General features: G+C 44.0%; 2 protein-coding genes across 6 annotated transcripts; one reads left to right on the forward strand and one right to left on the reverse strand.

Annotated features, from left to right (window-relative positions):
• Window positions 1-386: 386 nt before the first annotated feature.
• On the reverse strand, window positions 387-4,318 carry LOC128754452 (pannexin-1-like). Of its 2 annotated transcripts, none has more exons than XM_053857078.1 (6): window positions 3,996-4,318; window positions 2,571-2,692; window positions 1,548-1,741; window positions 973-1,474; window positions 751-906; window positions 387-679 (listed from the first exon to the last, which is right to left on the reverse strand). In XM_053857078.1, the coding sequence occupies exons 1-5, from the start codon at window positions 4,174-4,176 to the stop codon at window positions 772-774; spliced, it is 1,134 nt and encodes a 377-aa protein (XP_053713053.1). In that variant the 5' UTR covers window positions 4,177-4,318; the 3' UTR covers window positions 387-679; window positions 751-771. The 2 variants fall into 2 exon arrangements, with proteins under 2 accessions (XP_053713053.1, XP_053713052.1); XM_053857077.1 differs by having other exon boundaries at window positions 387-683.
• Window positions 4,319-5,005: 687 nt separating this feature from the next.
• LOC128754633 (meiosis regulator and mRNA stability factor 1-like) lies at window positions 5,006-18,993 on the forward strand. Of its 4 annotated transcripts, none has more exons than XM_053857377.1 (27): window positions 5,006-5,119; window positions 5,529-5,736; window positions 6,723-7,595; window positions 7,709-7,871; window positions 8,889-9,103; window positions 9,164-9,281; window positions 9,348-9,520; window positions 9,787-10,287; window positions 10,709-10,857; window positions 10,991-11,143; window positions 11,445-11,631; window positions 11,707-11,885; window positions 12,135-12,215; window positions 12,451-12,690; window positions 13,240-13,359; window positions 13,424-13,602; window positions 13,681-13,904; window positions 14,228-14,370; window positions 14,443-14,576; window positions 14,959-15,161; window positions 15,344-15,571; window positions 15,643-15,879; window positions 15,939-16,187; window positions 16,249-16,309; window positions 16,377-16,481; window positions 16,555-16,719; window positions 17,780-18,993. In XM_053857377.1, the coding sequence occupies exons 2-27, from the start codon at window positions 5,587-5,589 to the stop codon at window positions 17,920-17,922; spliced, it is 5,373 nt and encodes a 1,790-aa protein (XP_053713352.1). In that variant the 5' UTR covers window positions 5,006-5,119; window positions 5,529-5,586; the 3' UTR covers window positions 17,923-18,993. The 4 variants fall into 4 exon arrangements, with proteins under 4 accessions (XP_053713352.1, XP_053713354.1, XP_053713353.1 ...); XM_053857379.1 differs by having other exon boundaries at window positions 17,783-18,993; XM_053857378.1 differs by having other exon boundaries at window positions 13,684-13,904.
• The last annotated feature ends 325 nt before the right edge of the window (window positions 18,994-19,318 follow it).

The following is a 19,318-nucleotide window of genomic DNA, read 5'->3' on the forward strand; positions in this document are numbered from 1 at the left end:
AATAATAATAGTAACAATAATAATAATAATAATAATAATAATAATTTTTGTGGTTTCCTTATCTTAAATTTGGAGGTAATTGTACTTTTCCTTATTACAGTACAAATATAATCAATATGGAGTCGTGTCCAGGGTTGTTTTGTTCCTGACGGGTGGAACAGCCTTTTTATGTTTGTCTCAATATCACAGTCCATACAGCTGCTAATACTTTTGCATGCAATCTTGATGAAAAAAAAATGCTGAAGTGCTTCATATTGATTCATTTTAATACATTTATACACTATATGTAAAATAATTGCTGGTATGTCTCAGTGACTTTCGTGCACATACAGAGCATGTTGTTACAAGTCACCTAACTGCATCAACCTACTCTAACCACACACGCAGATGGCAAACAGACACACAACACCGGCAAGACATGTTACAAGCGCCTTAACACAACATAGTGAATGTAACACCAAATATACTGATGCTTCAGGGCCACCTGTTGTTGCACAAAATATATTTTAAAAAAAATCAGCAGTTGTAATAAAAAGATGTAAAAAATGTCAGCAGTTTTCTCAAGTTGTCAAAATAAAAAAAAAGTGGTAAATTGTTTCTCATTCATCCTCTTGCATCACATTTCAGTCCAGTGAGTGACAAAAGTCCCTTCAGTGCTTTGCTTATTCTTCTTGAACGTCTGTCTGAGAGAAAGAAAAAGTATCAACATCATAGATTCTCTCAAGCACCGAATGAGACATTCCTACTCACCTCTCAAGGTATTTTAGACTCTTACTTTGCGTCCTTGTTTTTGCGTGTGCAAGCGTTTTTGCTGTCCAGCATGTCTGTCTTCACCTGCCCGAGGCTTCGAAGCAGACACATGGTATCAAACCCTTCACCTCCAGCTTCTTGTAACAGCTCCAGCACCTGGATATCAAGCGCAATGGTCGTATTATTTGAAGGATGTTAGGCCAATGCATGAGGTGACGGTACCTGCAGACACTTATAGGACTTGAGCTCACTCAGGTTCTCCTGCAGGAAGAGCAGATAGATGCTGAGGTCGTTGTAGAAGGGCTTGACCACACCCAAAGAACCAAATCCGGGAAGCATCTCGTAAGGGTGGAGGAAGTTAGAGCTCTGTCTCGCCGGTCCGATTGCAGCGTACACCACAAGTGGAGCCAAAAACACGTAAACCACCAGGTTGATGTAGCTCAGAAGCCTGAAGACGCCCACGGCCACCAGCTTGCACTGAACTGCTGAGGGCACCTGGCTGTCGTTCCTCAGCACTCCTGTGCGCAGGTCACAGGAGAACTCATCGGTGAGAGACGCCAGGCTGATGTAGTAGCCCAGGTAGATGCAGGCCAGCAGGAGGATCAGCAGGGTCACCCCACGGCAGGCCAGGTACATCACCACTAGGCGGTGAGAGAAGCGTTTGGTTTTCAGGTACTGCTCCACCAATGGGTATTTGAAGCAACCTTCAGTCAGGTCCAGAGCACTGCACATGTAAACGCCACAGGGGGAAAAAAATCATTTTCTAGCTTCAACATGCTTCAAAAGATGATGTTTACCTGTCTGGCAAATTATCTTTGCAATCCAATGACGCAAGGTTCTTTGCCAGTTTGATGGCACGATTGTAGAAGCGGTCCAGCTCCTCCATGATGAAGTTGAGATCAGAGGACAGATGCGGAGCGGCAGTGAAGCGCCAGAACAGCGCTGGGATGTACATGAGGATGGCCAGCAGGAGCAGTATGTACGGGAAAAACTGAAAAAAGTGAGCAAGTGGGGAGAAATTCAATGACACATATGAGCCAGGGTTAATGGACATGAGTTTTGTGCTACAATTCTGTCTTGTTTTGACTTAGATATTTTGAAAAAGAAAGTCTATATCAAGATACTTGCCAGAGCAGTAGAGTGTATAGGAGAGGCAAACTCTGCACAGTGTAATGTACTAAAGAGTCACACATTATAACAGCTCAACCAAATGGTCGGTCCACAATAATGTCTGTTTTCCTGTTCCGTAGTGGCGCTAATGTATGGCACTCTCTATTTTCTTTCTTTTTTTTTCATGAATCAAAAGTATCATACAATATGATTAAAGGTAGGATGTACACATCATATAAGTCATACTTAAATTTGAGAAACAGGAAATTTAGATAAATTAAAATAAGTAAGATCAATGAAAGAAAATCCCAAACTATGTAAACAAACAATGTAAATACTGTTTTATATTAATGTTTTCAATATTAATTTTCCAGAAACAAAATGATGGGCTTAAGAAGTTCCTTAAGAATATCAGCAAGTATTCTGCTTGTGTCGTTTTGGTTTTGAGCGTGCATCTTTGTTTGTTGGTAATGTGTTACAACGCCACCCATAGGCCTGGCATGTGTACTACATTGTTTTGTATATCCACAGTGGGCGTGTCTTTTACACTATTAAACGTAGTAGTTTGACCGTCTTTACATGCAAAAGTATCACACACATACAGTATATATGTGTGAACTAAAATTTCAATTATGGTTACATGTTGCTTTCATGACAAAAAGCATTTCCCTCTGTGACTAATAAATTCGCCCACACTCTAGATACGGTACCTTGTGGAGCCAAAGTGGAGAACTGTCAGTTTGCTGCTGGACTGCCGCCCAACAAAAGGAGTCAACATAAGCCGCCTGCCTCCATGAGAAGTTAGTCGGTGCAAAACAGCTGATCTGAGTTCCTAAATGAGAAAAGGAAAAGAGGCGTTTTGTCGAGTCGGCAGTTCAGTGGTCATCTGCCCGCTGTCACAATCAATCTGGGCTCTTATTAAGCTGCTCACTTTGTTTTGTTTTTCATGAACTCAGGAGGCTGAAAGAGCTCCATTTTCCATTCATAAAAGAGCCTGGCCTCACTTTCACATCACGTTGCAAAGACACACTGGTTGTGCATATTAATGAATGGGGTTAAATACACAATAAACAGTCATGTATGATTTTATTCTTCTAACCCTTCTCCTTCCGGTGTGTTGGATTTGTTTGGGGCCATTCAACAAACTACGGCTCATCACTCAAGTGACCCACAGGGACATAACTATTGTAGAATGAATCTCAGCTGTGGGCAGTTAGAAGAACATCTCTTCTTTTTATTCCACACCAGTCAGCCTCCTCCACAGATCTTGATCCTCCCATTCTGTCACGCCTCCTTTTTCTCATTTATCTGTCAGGCTGTTGACAGATATTCAATTGGTGTATTAAGATTACCTGCACATGTATTCATTTGTTTATTATTCTTTGTGTCATCATCACATATAGAGAAGCAAAATATAGACTTGTAAATAAATAAGACCGTTTCCTGACAGTTGAGGACACCAGGATGACACCCAGCAAGTTTCAGCCGGATGTCATGTCAAATTATTTCAGAATAATAAATTTTATTTATTTTTAAATAAATCTTTTTTTGTATGAAGACTTGATGACCCCATGCTGTTACATGCGAAAGAAGAAGACACCTAGAGAGCTGGAGCGCATTCATGAGTATTATTTCAAAATAAAAGGGCTTCCAGTCAGTGACGTTCCTGGAATCCTCATAGCTCACTCTCTTGTTTTACTTCGTCCTTTTAAATAATAATAATAATAATAATAAATACATAAATAACGATCTTAAGGTACTCACAACTGATTTATGAACAAAACCTTCTAACATTTAATAGTCCAACATCCATGATTCTGTTGAGCAGTTCGAAATTCATTTTTATTCCAAATAATAAATAAGTTAAAATGACATCGCTCCTCTCCATAAAGGGGTGAGAAGCAGCAGCTGCTGCATGACACCGCTATTTGGCCGTGAGACAGCGAGGAGGAGGAGGAGATTTGAACCGCGCTTTGTGTAACCACGCCCTATCTATTTTTACTGCCTCCCTCTCGTTGCAAGCCGGCACTCTTGTGTTTATTATTTACAACATTCGGAGGGGTTTTTGTCGCAAACATATCACAGAAAAGTACAACGATCCCATGCCTACAGTCAAATTCTGCCAAGATACTCACCCACCGACACCTCCTGTGCAAACGCGAGTGAGATGAGAAACAAAGGCAAACCCACTGCCAGAATGGTGACTATCTTGTCCACGGCCAGCTCCAGGCGCACCCCTTTATACTTGCTCTCCGTGGGATCCTTCAGTAAAAAGTCGGAGAAAACGTACTCGGTCGCGACGTGAGCGATCGCCATGGTTGAACTAAAACGAAATGAGGAATCAGCCAAGGGTTTAGTTTGCTGGAAATGAAGTGGAACGGTGACAGATTTGGTTCACCGCCGGAGACGGTGAGCGCATCTCCTTTCGCCGCCAGGGAGGATTGAACCTGCTGGCCCGTTACAGATCCCGAACCTCACTATCAACAGGGGAAATCACTTCATTCTGCCCCTAGAGGTCGCCAGATATCCAACCAACCCCCTGTGCTCGGAGCTTTTTCTTTCTTCTTTACTTCAGCAAGTGTTCAGATACTCACAATCTCTGTAAAATCCAAGAGCCTCACAATTTTCTGATTCATACACATCTTAAAATAGTTGTTTCTGTGGATTAGAAAAAGGCAGACTTTCACACAAAAAACATAGATGCTACTTATTTTATTTTTATCTTTTATTTACTTTTATTTTTTAAATCATATATGCACATTTGCAACTGCCATTCTAAACTTTATGAATGTGAACATAATTATGAGGAATTATGCTTCACTACAGTCATCGTATACTAGAAATAATAGAAGAGAAACTGCATGAACCTAGAGATACAATACACAACACTCACAATAATGCGGAAAGATATAATATGCGTGGGGTCATCTTTTTTTTTTTTTTTTAGATTACTTTAATTATTACCAGGTCTTGTTAGTAGTAATAGTTTTAGGGCGAATAAATACAGTCTTGGTTCAATATAAGCGTCGCGTATTTCTACAATACATCACATCTACTCCTACATTGACACTACTAAAGAATTGTCGTGTCCTGTACATGATATTTAGCTCATTTTGAGATTGTTATTGTGTCGTTCCCGGATTTGCGACAATTGCGGCTGCTTTCTGGCAGAGGCAGGTTACAAAAAGGTGCGGGTTTCCGGAGAAGTGAAAGGGGAAAAGAACGTTAGAGGAGGATGTGAAGGAGGAGGACGTCTCAGGTATCTTCTACAGCGTTTGTTTTACTCTCGTTGTTCCATACAGGCGTCGCTGGGGTACGTTGCTTTTACGGTAGCGAAGGGCCGTCGCTGTGTTGACATTGCATAAGCTAACAACAGCTAGCAGACGCTAGGTTTTACAGAGTTGTAGCTGTAGTTTAAGTACGTGTGTACAAATTGCAACGGTGCCTGGTAGCTACAAATGCGTCAGGTTGTGCGTTTGGAGTTCACGTCGATTGTTCTCATAGACGAGGAGGGCTGTTGTGTTTGGACACGAAACGGCAAATGAACACACAGCTGTATTGAGTTACATACTTGGGAGTATGTTTATGTAAGTTCCCTCGCGCTGCTGTCGAGACAAGGCGAACGCGTCCGCGTCTCGGGTTGGTTTAACTTTTGTTTTGTTGCGAAGGTGGCATGAGAGAGAAGGGGAAATGAAAGTGTCTTGAAGGACCATTCTGGGCGACGTGATGGAAGGAGTTGGAAAGGAGAGGCCCGTATGCAGTTCCAAACCCTTCCAATGGACCAATCCCCCCAAAACAGAGGCGTCAGCGCTGCTCTGGAAGCTGAAGGACTGTTTCACCACCAATGAAAAGGCGCACGATCAGTTGGATTCTAAAGTAGGTGAACATGGGAGTCACTAGTTTACGATTAAGAGAGGATGACGCTTAGTATCCAAACTGATAAGGTTGGTACATGTCATGTATTTGTGACTGGGTGATAAGATTTAAGTCTAGGTCAGTGCAATTCTATTGCATTGTCACCTGTCAACATTAAGATCAGCACTTACTTATCGACTATAGAGCACATAAGCTTCTCCCTTCAATTCAATGATAATTTCTCTAATGTTCTCTAACTTATGTCCCTTGACCTCAACTTAATCATTTCAAGAAGTACTGCCATATTGCATCACTTTTGACTAAGGTGTAAGCAGAAATTATTCAGGCCATGCTGACCGCTGTTCACCGATAATATGTCAACACTAGGTACAAGAAATTGGTAGTTATTTAAGCAGCAATTTTGGTGAACATAAAATACCATACTTAAGTCTGCAAACTCTAATCTTTATTCCAGATGTAATACAGCAAAATCCTATTTAATTTGACGGGTACAGAAGCAGCAAATAGTTCCTCTCCTGGACCAATAAGCTCTGTTTGCATTTTAATCCACCTGTGTAGCTGTTCGGTAAGAATGTTTACTTTCATGTCTTAGTTTGAGCATCAGTGGCAACAATGACTTAAAAGACATGCTGTGCACATAATATCTGCTTGTATAATCCTGAAAGCGAGAGGGGTCGTAATTCACACCTGAAACTCCTGAGTGCTGTGGTTGCTTAGTAGTGTGTCGTCTCCGTAAATGGCAGTTCACCTGATGTGTTTGCATAGAGCGCTGTTAAATGGTAGCTTTAATGCCAAATTCCATTAATAATGATACAGTTTTATGTGATACAACTTATCAAATAATGAATTGTAACATTAAGTGAAATTGTTCTTTGTAGTTTCTCCACATAGTAATAGTAACATGGTAATCTTTTATGTATCTACTGTTCAGCTCTGCACTTGACACTGACACTTGACCCCAACAACACTGTCTTTTTTTGTTTCAGACAAAAATCATGGAGAACAGGACTGTGCTGCAATTGAAGGACGTCCCCCCGCCTCATCACATGCCCACCTCCCGATCATCCCAGCTCTTCCCCAATGCCCCTCTCCCTTCGCTTCCTCCCGCTTTGCTCCCTCCCCAACTTACACAGGACTGCCATTCCCAACAGCCCCCACAATCTCAGCAGGCGTCAGAGGGGGTCAGCCCAAAAGTAAGGATGTGCTCCCACTGTGACTTCTGCAGCCCCGGCCATGGGTTACTGGTTGGTGAACGTGTTGTTGGCAGTAATGGCTGCTCTTCAATGAAGAACGTGTCACTCCATAGGTCTTTAAATTCTGTACAAGCAATGAGCAACAGCACTAGTGTCAACACTAGTGGGAGCTCAAGTTCTTGTTCTGGAACCCCAGCCCTTCAACATTTCAGGCACACTTTAAACTGTGAAGATGAAACGCCTGATAAATTACAGACTGATTTTAAGCCACAGATGCTCTCAGCTGTTGCGACATCCCAACCCCTGTCTTCGCACCCCTATCCTTTGTGCTGCTCAGGGCTTCTGCATAACCATTCAAGTTTATGTCTCCCACACAGTCAACCCAGCCTTCACTTCCCTGACCCCTCTGTGGCTTCCTCACTTCCTTCTGCTTCCTCACTTCCCATCCCGATGCATGACCCCTTCTTGGCATCCCCTCGGTACTGTACCTGTGGTGTTAACTGCACTCCTTTAGCGAGAAACATCACGTCCTTCGGTGATCACCCAGCAACCACAACTATAACTTCTTCAACATCGGCTCACTTCTGCTCCGATCCTGTTCATCTAAACGTAGAGCGCACCATTTGTGTGAAGGGTGCTCATTTCTGCCAGATGTGCTTGTTGAAGGTTTGTTCTTTTCTCCTCAATTTTTTGTTTTATGCTGCACATCATCACAGCGCAATGTATGAATAACCTGTCCGTTTTTTGTATTTTTTCTGCCTTAATCTGTTTTCTTTCAGCCTGTGAATGGTGTGGCAGCAGAATCGGAGAAGTCGTGGCCGAATGTTCCTGTTCCACATTTGGCTCCTATCTCCATTCCCATCTGTAACGGTTGTGGAACATCGTCAGAGGGTTTGGTGCGCATGCCAATGACGAACATTGGCAAAACTGGACCGACTTATGGTTAGTAAAATCATAATTAAGCAGAGTGCACTAAAACGTTGAATGAACACAATGCGACGGCTTGTGAGCTCATTATATGCATCACAAACTGTTCTACATTTGTGTTTCAATGTGACACAAAGGCCTTTTTATCTGTAAAACTTGTGTGTCTTGAATTATAGATTACACCTGTGATGACACAACAGCAAATTTCAAACCATATTTCAATGATATCTGCAATATGCAGTCTCGGTCTGCTAGAACAGTGGTCCCTAACCTTTTTAATACTGCGTACCAGTCATTACTTGACAATTGAAAAAAATCGCCACTTTGACCCGTTCACTTAGGCCTCAGCATGTCCGTGTGTCTCCTGCTCTCGACCAGTTCCATAACGCTGTCTCGTTGCTATGGTAACGTTTAAACATGCCTTTAAAATAGCAGCATACAGATACATAAATGCATGAAAATTTTAACTCACCGTATTGTTAAATCAATGGGAGCCCTGAGCTTGTTTCTCTGCTACGAGACTGTCCCATTTGGGAGTGAAGGTAGACGGTCTTCTTCTTGGACGTCGTCGGCTCTGTCATTCTTCTTCACTGAACCTTTTCCCCTTCACACAGAAACAACGGTTTCCTACTCATTTTGCGAGCATGTGGGTTAAATTTTGGCTCTCAAGTGACTGAGCCTGAACTGAGAGAATCTGGTCATTTTTCAAAATAAAATGTTTTTCAAAATAAAAGATCCTTGATATGGAGATCATACACAAAACGGAAATAATTGATTATTTCTTGTGCGGCCTGGTACCAATTGATCCACAGACTGCTAGCGGTCCCCGGCCCAGGGTTTGGGGACCACTGCGCTTAGTAGGTCAATTGACGTTGGCATTAACATAAAATTAATGCAGATTCAGACCTAAGCTTTATTGGATTATATGGCCTTTTTTAGTTACACAGTGGGGAAATTCAACAATTTATTCAAAAACATTTTTTTATTTAATTTTCAGTATTCTGAAACTGTGGTTCTGGATGTTCATGCTAGGTTCTTTGGAGAGTGGGGGCACGGAGAATATCCCGCCTGTTGGTGTTTTTTGGGACATTGAGAACTGCAGTGTACCAACGGGACGCTCAGCCGGAGCGGTGGTCGAGCGCATTCGAGAGCGCTTTTTCCAAGGTCATCGAGAAGCAGAGTTTATATGCGTTTGTGATATAAGCAAGGAGAGTAAAGCTGTTATCCAAGAGCTTAACAACTGCCAGGTAAATGCGAGCCTCTTCTAGCTCAGCGAATTTGTATTTACATCTGCTGTATTCTCTCAGGTGACTGTTGCTCACATCCATGCTACGTCCAAGAATGCCGCTGATGACAAGCTTCGCCAGAGCTTACGCCGCTTTGCTGAAACCCACACTGCACCTGCAACAGTTGTTTTAGTATCATGTAGGTTTGCAGTGAAACAAAGGCGTCTGTCTATTTTGTCCTGATGTACAATTTTTATCTTTCCAGCGGATGTGAATTTCGCCAGTGAGTTAAGTGACCTGCGTCACCGCCATGGTTTCCATGTGATCCTGGTTCATGGAAGCCAGACGTCACAGGCTTTGATGCAGCACGCCAACCAGCATGTAGCCTTCCAAGAAATCACGGCGGATTTGCCACCACGCATGCCGACAAATACTCAGGTAGGACCTGCTTAAATGTTTTTTTTCCTTTTTACCATGTGCTTTTTGTCAGGCAAGAACACCATTTGTTTCCAATGCTTTTGAAATCCTCCTTGTACCATGACCGGTGTGTTTTAGAGCCAAATAATGTTGACGTTTTCTGTCTGAGATTATTATTCGTTTCAAGGGTAAATTGAGGAAAAGGCCATTTGTGAGCTAGTTTGGTCATTTCCTATTGTAAATTATACAAACCCAGACAGGCTTTGCTGTCTCTTCCACTCCCTCAGCCCAGTTTCAACCTCCTCTATGTGCACAACCTTCCTGTCAACTGTGACAAGGACCTTCGGAACGCAGTGAAGCTCAGGCTCCGCCGCCTCTCTGACAACTGTGGTGGCAAGGTTTTGGGCATGTATCAAGGCACGGCAGTCCTCAGGTTTGGTAGCCCAGACGCGGCTGCGCGTGCACGCAAGCGAATGGAAAACGAGGACGTGTTCGGCCACAGAATCAGCCTTTCCTTTTTGCCGCAATCTGGTGATGACACTGGTCCCAAGCTTGAACTTGAAAGTCAGACTGATCACACTCCTTTGCCCCCCCACCAAAATCGGGACAGAGCGTTCGCTCCTCTGTCCTCTTTTTCTTTTCTGCCTCTGGAGAATGTGAGATCCCCCAGAAGGCCATGGAGAGCAGCTCGTCCATGCTTCACTACTGGCACGGTGCCTGAAAGGCCATACAGCCCCAAGAGAGGGTGCAGTGAGCCTCCTGGTGGTGCCCCAGCAAAGCCCCATCAGGTCAGCAGACTCGTCGGTGCCTGCTTCTGCTTAACCTTCCTAGCCATGTGTCCTTGTCTCAGCTGCTCTGTAAATCATTGAAGCATCGCTCTCCTGCAGAGTTTCCACTGTCGCTGCTTTGACTAACATGCATCTTTTCAAACATCACTTGTTTGCTTTGCTGTCATCTAGAGACCTGTGTGTTTCCCTGAGTTGTCTTGCAAAGAAATCCTGAAAATGGTTTCTGTCATCGCATCCCCTTTCATTTCTGCTTTTCTTCATCCATCTTGTTTGGCCTAGTGTCTTGACGTCAGTTGTTCATGACATCAATACCCTTGCTGTATATTTCTCCTCTGAAGCTTGCTCAAGTGTGTCCGGTAGTCATCTGGATCTGAATAGTACCAGTCAGTAATAATATGGTTGTTGTTTTTTCCTGATCTAGGAGTTGGGTAATTTGGAGAATAAAACCAGTCTGAACATAAATCACCTGGATAAAGCAGCAGCCTCGTCTTCACTCTGTACTGATGACAGCAGAGCTTTTGAACAACTGCCTCATCCCAGTCCAACTGGAGCGTCTGCGGGTCGACAAAGGTACCAGAAGTCTTTCGATGTTGGAACCAGCAACCCCTGATTTGTCCAGAAAGTTGTGCCAGCCTCTTTATTGTCTCTCTGTTAGCTCTAAGAAAAGAGGAAGTCTTGACATGTACCTTTTTCCTATTTCAAGAGATGATTCCAATCCTCCCAGTGCTCCAGAATCGGACTTTGGAGACCGGACCTCTGAGGATTTTAAAATCAGCACACCATCAGCTTTCAGCAAACTGAACCTTCACCGGAGCTTCAGTCCATTGGTCCTCTCCCAGAGCTCCTGGTCTTCAAGGTGAGAGCTTATGTTCCTGATTTCTTCAACCCTACCGTTATTGTTTGCCTTTATTCCATTTGGGTCATTGGCAATATCCATGTAACTCAGGTTTAAGGCGCTCTGTGGACTTTCTTCTCAGTTTTGCTCTGTGTTTTAATGATCAAAATAAAAAAAAAAATCAGGAGTGAAATATTGGCCATAATAAAAATATTTCAATTTTTTCATCTTGAGGATTTCAAGCAATTGTTTTTAGTCATTAAGAGATCTTCTCCTGTTCCAAAAATACTGTATCTCTTCTGACCACTCTCTCGATGCGCAGAAGTGCATCTCCGTGTCTCTCCAGCCGTTCCTCACCCCTGCTATCTGCCCCTCGGAGCCCTTGTCCAGAGGGTCGACAAGAGCCTTTTTCTGATGGGGCTGAAATCCTGGTCGCCAATCTGGACTACAGATTGTCCCGAAAGGATCTGCAACAGACGCTCCTCAACATTTTCTCCAGATTTGGACGGGTAGGAATTGTCCGTTGCTCCTAAATATACATTGTATAAACTGCCCATTTGTATTAATCATATGTTTGTTTACAGGTGAAAGCTGTAGAGCTCAGTCCACATACAGACTATCAACTCAAAGCCACGGTCCAGATGTTTTCCTTACAGCAGGCCATCAGTGCTGTCAGTGGGCTGCACAGGTATAAAATTGGAGGAAGACGCATCCAGGTGTCCCTGGTCACTGGTGGCAGGAATAAAGCTCTTTCACTGCTCAGGTACTGACAAGTGCTTTTCACTTCACTTAAAGCTGAGTACACACACTTTGCAATTGTAATGAGATTTATGATCAATTTGAAACATTTTGAAATGTGCTGGACTATTGACTGAATGTAATTTAGATTTAATGTTATCTTTTTAAACTTCTGGCATAGATTCAAAACTTCATTTGAGAGTGAGGTATCGCTACTTCCTTGGCAGCTCATTTGACTCTGGGATTGACATCTAAACTGTATCTTTGTCCACAGCTCTGAGATCGTAAGCATTCTCCTGGAAGCTCCCGCCAACTGCCTGCCCTTGTTGAAGTTTACGGAGATCTACAAGAAAAAGTAGGAGACTTTTACACGAGTGCAGTTGGATGTCATAAGTGATGATGTCTGTTTCTCTTTTGCGCTCCTTACAACGTAAAAGTACTTGATAAGACTGGTTTCAAAATCCTCTAGCATGGTGTTTTCTGATTCATGTGTTGTGTAAAACGTATATGTTTTGGGGAAAAAGTCAGTTAAAAACACTTCACTTTCATGTACCATTTCCACTTATTTCCGTCATTTTTTACCTCTCCAGATATGCTCGCAGGCTCGTGATTGGAGATCTGTATGAGCTGCCAGAGGTGGTAGCTGTTAGAGAACAGGGAGGTTCAAGACTGGTGTGCCTTCTACCAAGCAGCCAAGTCCGACACAGTCCACTGGGGTCTTCTCATTCGCAGGAGGGCTCGTCTTCAACAAGCTGCAGCCCGGTTGTTTTTGAGGAACTGGAGTATCATGAACCAGTGTGCAGGCAACACTACACTCAACCAAACTTCAGGTGATTCATATCTTGAAGATTGACCTTGTGACCCTGTCACAATGATAAACCATAGGATTTTCTTCATTGAATGAGCTAGTGTAGTGATGGATAAATGAGGTTTCATGGAACGGCGTCCAGATTTTCAGTGGCCACCAGATGGTGCTCTCTTTTGTAAAATGTTTGGACTTGGACAAAAAACTCAATGAAACATCAAATTCTAGTGGCCTCAGAAAATGAGGTCATCAACCCTGCATTGCTCTCTCTCATGATACCTCATCTACACGTTACAAGTTATAGTATAACTTGGCTACTGATTGGAAAAACGGTCATCTAGTATGATTTAAGTGCAGAATCATTAGCTGAAATGCATTTGAATCCCACATGATGTATTATATTGGGTCATGAGATCCTATCAGCAGGAATGCACTTTTCTAAAGATTTCCACTGAGACTGTCGGCGCTTCATCTATGACAATGTGGAATATTCAGTGTTCAGTCACGGTTAAGTTGCGTTTTCACACAAGTTTGTCTTCTGACTTGGTTTCCATGAATTGTCATCTGTTTTCAGTGAGGCTGATTTCGATCCAGACTCTTATCAAATCCCATTTGTAATGTTGTCGCTGAACACGTTGGCTGCAGAAGTTCACAGCTTGCTGCAGTCACATGAGGGTACTCTTCCCTTACTCAGGTAGTAAAACGCTTGTTTTAAGAGCAGTTCATCTGTGAAGGTGATGACCTGGTTTGTGCTGTAGTTTCCCAGACTGCTACGAAGCCCAGTTCCGACCGTTGGAGCTGGTAAATGAAACCATAGAGGGTGCGGTTCCTTTGGAACACCTCATCACGTGCGTTCCTAGTATCACCATTGTCACAGCTCAGAATGGCTTCAAAGTCATCAAGTGGATCCACAACAAACCACCAACTGCCAACTCTGGTGTGCACACTTCCAAAATCACAGTCTGCATGCAATCCCACAGACTTTGTGATATCTGGGTTGTCGTTTCTTCCTCAGCAGAACCATGGATTCAGCGATGCAAGAGTCCAGTGGGAAACCCTCAGCTCATTCAGTTCAGCCGAGAGATCATCGATCTGCTAAAGAGTCAACCGTCATGCCTCTTGCCGATGAATAAGTTCATACCATCCTACCACCATCACTTTGCCAAGCAGTGCCGAGTCTCTGACTACGGCTTCTCTAAGTTGTTGGAGCTGCTGGAGGCTGTTCCGCATGTCCTGCAGGTATTGCCATTTACTGTTTGGCTGTTGTTTTTAGCCACTGTTGTTAATTATAAATGACCTTCACTGCATTCAAAGTCATTTAATGTGAGAAGTCGAGAATTCTGCTCCTTTATTGGGTCGTTTCATACCATTACAAGACTTGACTCAAATGTTACTGGTAACTTCTTGTTTAATTTAGGGCCTTTCTGAGTTTTTAAACTTGACAAAAAACACAGACTGTCAGGTGATTTTCCGCCAAAAGTTGGAACACTTAATATTGAGGTTGTGATCGCATCATCTTACTGATTTCTCTGTAGAACTAATCTCCATATTCCTTCCGTTAGATTTTGGGGATGGGTAGCAAACGCATGCTCACTCTGACCCATCGTGCGCAAGTGAAGCGCTTCACGCAGGATCTGCTCAAGCTGCTCAAGTTTCAAGCCAGCAAGCAAGTGGCCCTCAAGGACTTCATGCAGGCATACCACTGGTGAGGACCTGACCGACACCTCCAGACTGCGACTTCTTTTTATTGTCAACAATCTCCCGCCTCATGTTCTAGGTGCTTCTCAAGAGACTGGAGGGTGGCCGACTACGGCACGTGTGACCTAATGGATCTTCTGACTGAAATTCCTGACACGACTATTACTGTCGCACGGCAGGAACAAGACACAGTTATATCTGTTCCCAAAAGAGGTAGGTTGGATCAAAGCATTAAACAGTTATCTTTTTTGCCAATTTCCTACCGATATTATCTTGATAATAGGACATTATGGGTCTTTCATATAAGGATCGGAATCCAGAAGTTGAAGTATTTATCGCTCTATCTTGTCGTGCAAGAGGTCTACTTTTTACTTGTCTAATCCTGGATCTCTGTTGCCACCTGCTGTCCCATTGAGCTCTTTTCTGTCAACAATTCTTCAAATGCGATCAAAGGTGTTGATTTACAGAGATTAAAAAAGGTAATAATACCTTTTTTAATCCCGGAGAAAAACAAATCCAAATATAATAAACAAGTGGCTTGTTGGAGATCTTGGCTCTCTGAGAGCATCTGTAACCTGCTCCTGTGTACCCACAGAGCGCACTGCGGAGGAGATCGAACGCACCAAGAAATTTGGAAAGGAGGTCGTGGATCTGTTGCGGCACCAGCCTCATTGCCGAATGCCGTTCAGCAAGTTCATCCCCACCTACCATCACCACTTCTGTCGCCAGTGCAAGCTCAGCTACTACGGTTTCACCAAGCTCATGGAGCTCTTCGAGGCCATCCCTGAAGTTCTGACAGTGAGTCTAATGTTTTCACTTGATTATTCTAATGAGAGAGTTCCTGATCCAGTTGGTGAGTGTGTGGGATGCAGAGCTGGATTTACCTGGGAATTCTTTCTGCACATTCTGTAATTATATTGCTGTATTGTATGTTGAAAACGTTTAAAAAACATTTGCCTTTCTGCTGTCCTTATCTCCAGGTATTGCAGTGTGGCGAGGAGAAAGTGCTGACACTGACTGAAGTGGAGCAGATCAAGGCTCTAGCAGCTCAGTTGGTCAAGCTGTTGCGCGCACAGAAGACTTCCACCCTTCCCGTCAACCAGCTGCTTACAGAGTACAGCAAGACCTTTGGTTACGGGCTCCGACTGCAGGACTATGACGTCAGCTCTCTGCCGGCTCTGCTCAACAAACTCTGCCATGTCGTCAAGGTATCCGTCTTCACTGCCATTCGCACTTAAACTTATCGATCGGAAAGGAAACACCACATTTTTCATTCAAGGTTGTGGACAGTCCTGAGGGTCGGGAAGTGCAGTTGATCAACAGGAAGTCTCTGCGTCTGCTGACCACCCAGCTCCTGGCCCTGCTCATGTCTCAGGAGGAGAATGTGGACAAGGGTCTGACAGTGGAAGAGCTGAGCCAGCGATACCTCACTGTCTACAGAATCTTGCTCAACCCATGCGAATATGGGTTCCTCTCCCTCAGCGAGTTGCTCAAGAGTCTGCCATACCTTGTAGAAGTGAGTCCAAAAACATAAACAGTACTTTGCTTGTCGTCTCAACACATGGTCCCTCTCAGGTCTACAATGACAGTGATGAAAGCATCAAAGCAGGGAACGATCCCGCTCTTCATGGTGATGAGTGGGTGCGGCTGACCATGCTCTACCAGTTTGCCCGAAACGTCCGTGCCCTGCTCAACACCTACCATTACAACCAGATCTTCCTGACTGAGTTTCATGCCGCTTACACCAAATTCACTGGCTGCGGCCTGGAGCCAAGGTCCTATGGCTACAACGGCATTGATGAGCTGCTCGGTGCCATTTCACAGGTGGGAGTCAACGTCACGTCCGCCACTGTCTACTTGCCACTCACTGTCCGGTGTCCCTTAGGTGGTCTGGATCAAAGGACATGGGCACAAGAGAATTATTGTTTTGAAGAACGATATGAAAGGTAGTAGCTCCGGCACACTTCATAATTCCATTTGTGTTGTTCCTAAATGTATTCAACTGCTCCTCAGCAAAGACCAGCTCCCCGGTGCCCAGCAGTCCTCAACCTGGAGCAAGCACAGAAACCCCCAGAGACAGTCCTGTCAGTTCAGACGGTTGTGAAACTCCACGACAAAGTAAAGCTCCGCTTCTGACTCTAACATTGGAGAGGTAGACACAGACAGACTAAACGTGTCCTCCTTCTGTCAGGTGTGGCTGGTTCGGCAGAATCGGAGCTGCTATGTTTGACCTCATCAGAGGACCTGCTGTGTGGCCCTGTTCCATCCTGTCTGCCTTCACCTCAGCTCCATCCAGACCCTGTACTCCTGCGTGATGCCGATTTGATTCGTTTTGAGGACAAAACTGCAGCCACAGGTTCCTTTTTTTATGAATAATGTATATTTTTTTACAAGGCAGCCGTCATTTGAAATATGAGTATTTAGATTACCGTAATTTCCAGAGTATAGAGCGCCGAAATATAAGACGCACCCACTAAATTTAAGAAGGAAAATAGATCTTGCTCATACATAAGCCGCAGTTGCAGTGGTGCCGTCTGCGCTGCCGACAGGTCAGTGGTGCACCGGCTTAAAAACACTTTCAACACTAGTTTTGAAAACGGGGTCCAGAGGAGCTGCTTCTCGGTACCAGACCTTCTGGAGATCGACTCTGTTGACTGAGCTGTTTTTGCATGTGGCTGAAAACTGCATATTTTGAGCTTTAAGGGTAAATAAAAAGCCTCTGATTTAATCAGATTTCAGCCTGTAAAAATCTATACATTAGCCGCGCTGTTGTATAAGCCGCAGGGCTCAAACTGTGAGGGGAAAAAAGGTCGTGTCTTGTAGTCCGGAAATTACAGTAGATTAGATGGCCTTCAGTAGTACCACATTAGTGGATGAATCGGAGTGTGTGATTGTAGTTTAGAAATGAGCTCTTACACACAATACACTTGATACTTGGTAACACTGAATGGTCACATTGAGTTTGGAGCTTGTGTGTCGCAACATCAGACGCCGCCGATCTTCATGGCTGGAAGGTCTGTCTTTGGCAGCAGCAGGATGAGTGGTAGTCTGAGTCACTGTTTAGTCATGATAGGTCGATGAAGTTTCATGACACAGTATTGAAGGGTTGATGAGGTTTCCTGAAACTATGTCCTGATTGTCAGAGGCCACCAGATGGCACTGTCTACCGTAAAATGTTTTGACTTGAACAACTAACTGGCATCATTTCTCAGCCACGCTCACCATCGAGTGGCCTCCACGTATTAGGACACTGTTTCCTTGTTCACGTTTCCTTAACCCTGCAAGACTGTTGCATGATACTTTAGCTACCCTTCCCTTATGTTTCGGTGTTTTCTGTCCACCTGTCTCTACAAACAAATATAAAATGGAGCAACTTGATTCCGGGGACTAATGTTTGCTTCCGCCTGTTTCTTCAGCAGGTGGCAATAAACCTGGGAGCAGCAGTTCGGACGCGGCTGTCAACACTAAAACGCCGCTCTCTGTGGAAAGTCCGAGCAGAAGAGGCGCACGCAGTCGCATCAAGCTGGCCGCCAACTTCTCCCACACAGCAGGACTCTGATCCACGTCAAGTACAGCACACTCAATCACTCGCACTGGTGGCTGTTGTACTGTAACTCTAGCAAGAGTTGTCATTATGTGTCGGCGTCGTCTCCCGCTGCTAATGTGTGCCGCTGATATCACACATCACTGTCCTGAACTGATTTCCACTCATGCAGATAATCTGCACACTCCACCGATGACCTGGTATATTCATATAGTTTATCATAGTCACAGTCTTAATTTCACCTGGCGGGAAGTTCATGACGTTTTCCTTGTTGTTATAAGAAAGAAAAAACAAAACTATCATATAAGTTAGTCGTCACTGTCGTCAGCCACAGTCTCATCTCAGAAAGGAGGAAAGTCATTTTTTAAATTTTAAGTCTAAATAAAGTGAAATTTATTCAGTTTGAATTCCTGAAAAGCAGTTTTAAAAGTAGCATTATTTCATACCTACAAATGCAGAATTTCATTTAGCATTTCATCAGAGAGCCCCAGACTTGGATCCTCATTCAGTCTCAGTTTGATTCAAAGACTTGAGTGTTCACCGGCTAGAATCCACCGCTGGCTTGGATTCCAAGACCACTTTGGCTTTTGACCCGAATTTTGTTGAATTAGCAGTAAGTCTGTCGGGATGAAGGGAATATTTGCGCCGTTTTGCAGTTGATTAAAAGATTTTATTGCCGCGCTCCATGCAGTCCAGTAAATGGAAGGTGTGCACAGAATCTCTTCAGCATTTTGACTTGCGGTGCGTTTGCTGAGGCAGCAGAATCGGAAGACTCTTAGCCAGCATTCGGTGGATGTTTGTGTGTGTGACTTACACTTCTGTGGTGTTAAATTCATTGGGTGTGCATAAGAGTTTATGCACGTTGTGAGCTACATGGCAACAGAAAAAGGCAGGAGTTTATTTTCATCCCTGCCTTTTATTTTTAAGATGGTTCACGGTTGTGGAGTTTGAATCACCCATTCTCTGGTTGGGCTTCTCTCCCTAAGGTGATTCTGAACCGCACACCAAGGTCCATGCTGAGTTGATAGATTAGTGGGAAGATGAGGGGGGGAGCTCTTCATGCACGTAAATTATGAGTGGGAGGTGGTGAGATGGGGGGGACGGGGGAGTTTGTTGAGCAGACATGAGCTCCTAATAGAGAGTCGCCACTGGCTCTCTGGAGTCTGACTGGCTTTTACAATGGCTTGTATTTGCCAGGGTGTTATTGGGAATCAAACCTTCTCACGCCTCCTTCCCCTCACTCACTTAGTTTTGTTTTTTTTTTACCTCCTGGAAGTGTCTTCTGAAGCTGCTGAATTACACAAGAAACACGTTCTTCTGCTGCCCGTCAAATTCTGCACGACCGAGAGCGGGTTTGTGTTCGGAGGTAGAACCGGAGCGCAGAGCTGGAACTATTTCTATCAGGCCTTTT

The sequence above is a fragment of the Synchiropus splendidus genome, chromosome 2 (genome assembly GCF_027744825.2).
Source record: "Synchiropus splendidus isolate RoL2022-P1 chromosome 2, RoL_Sspl_1.0, whole genome shotgun sequence".
NCBI classification, from domain to species: Eukaryota; Metazoa; Chordata; class Actinopteri; order Syngnathiformes; family Callionymidae; genus Synchiropus; species Synchiropus splendidus.

What these genes read in the sequence shown, in the direction of transcription:
- LOC128754452 (XM_053857078.1), bottom strand. Translation starts at nt 4,176, where the DNA reads ATGGCGATCGCTCACGTCGCGACCGAGTACGTTTTCTCCGACTTTTTA. An exon ending in AAAGATAATTTGCCAGACAG is followed by an intron (nt 1,475 to 1,547) that starts GTAAACATCATC and finishes TTACATGTGCAG; the next exon opens with TGCTCTGGACCTGACTGAAG. An exon ending in AGTCCTATAAGTGTCTGCAG is followed by an intron (nt 907 to 972) that starts GTACCGTCACCT and finishes CTTGATATCCAG; the next exon opens with GTGCTGGAGCTGTTACAAGA.
- LOC128754633 (XM_053857377.1), top strand. Translation starts at nt 5,587, where the DNA reads ATGGAAGGAGTTGGAAAGGAGAGGCCCGTATGCAGTTCCAAACCCTTC. An exon ending in GCATGCCGACAAATACTCAG is followed by an intron (nt 9,521 to 9,786) that starts GTAGGACCTGCT and finishes CCACTCCCTCAG; the next exon opens with CCCAGTTTCAACCTCCTCTA. An exon ending in TTCATGCAGGCATACCACTG is followed by an intron (nt 14,371 to 14,442) that starts GTGAGGACCTGA and finishes CTCATGTTCTAG; the next exon opens with GTGCTTCTCAAGAGACTGGA.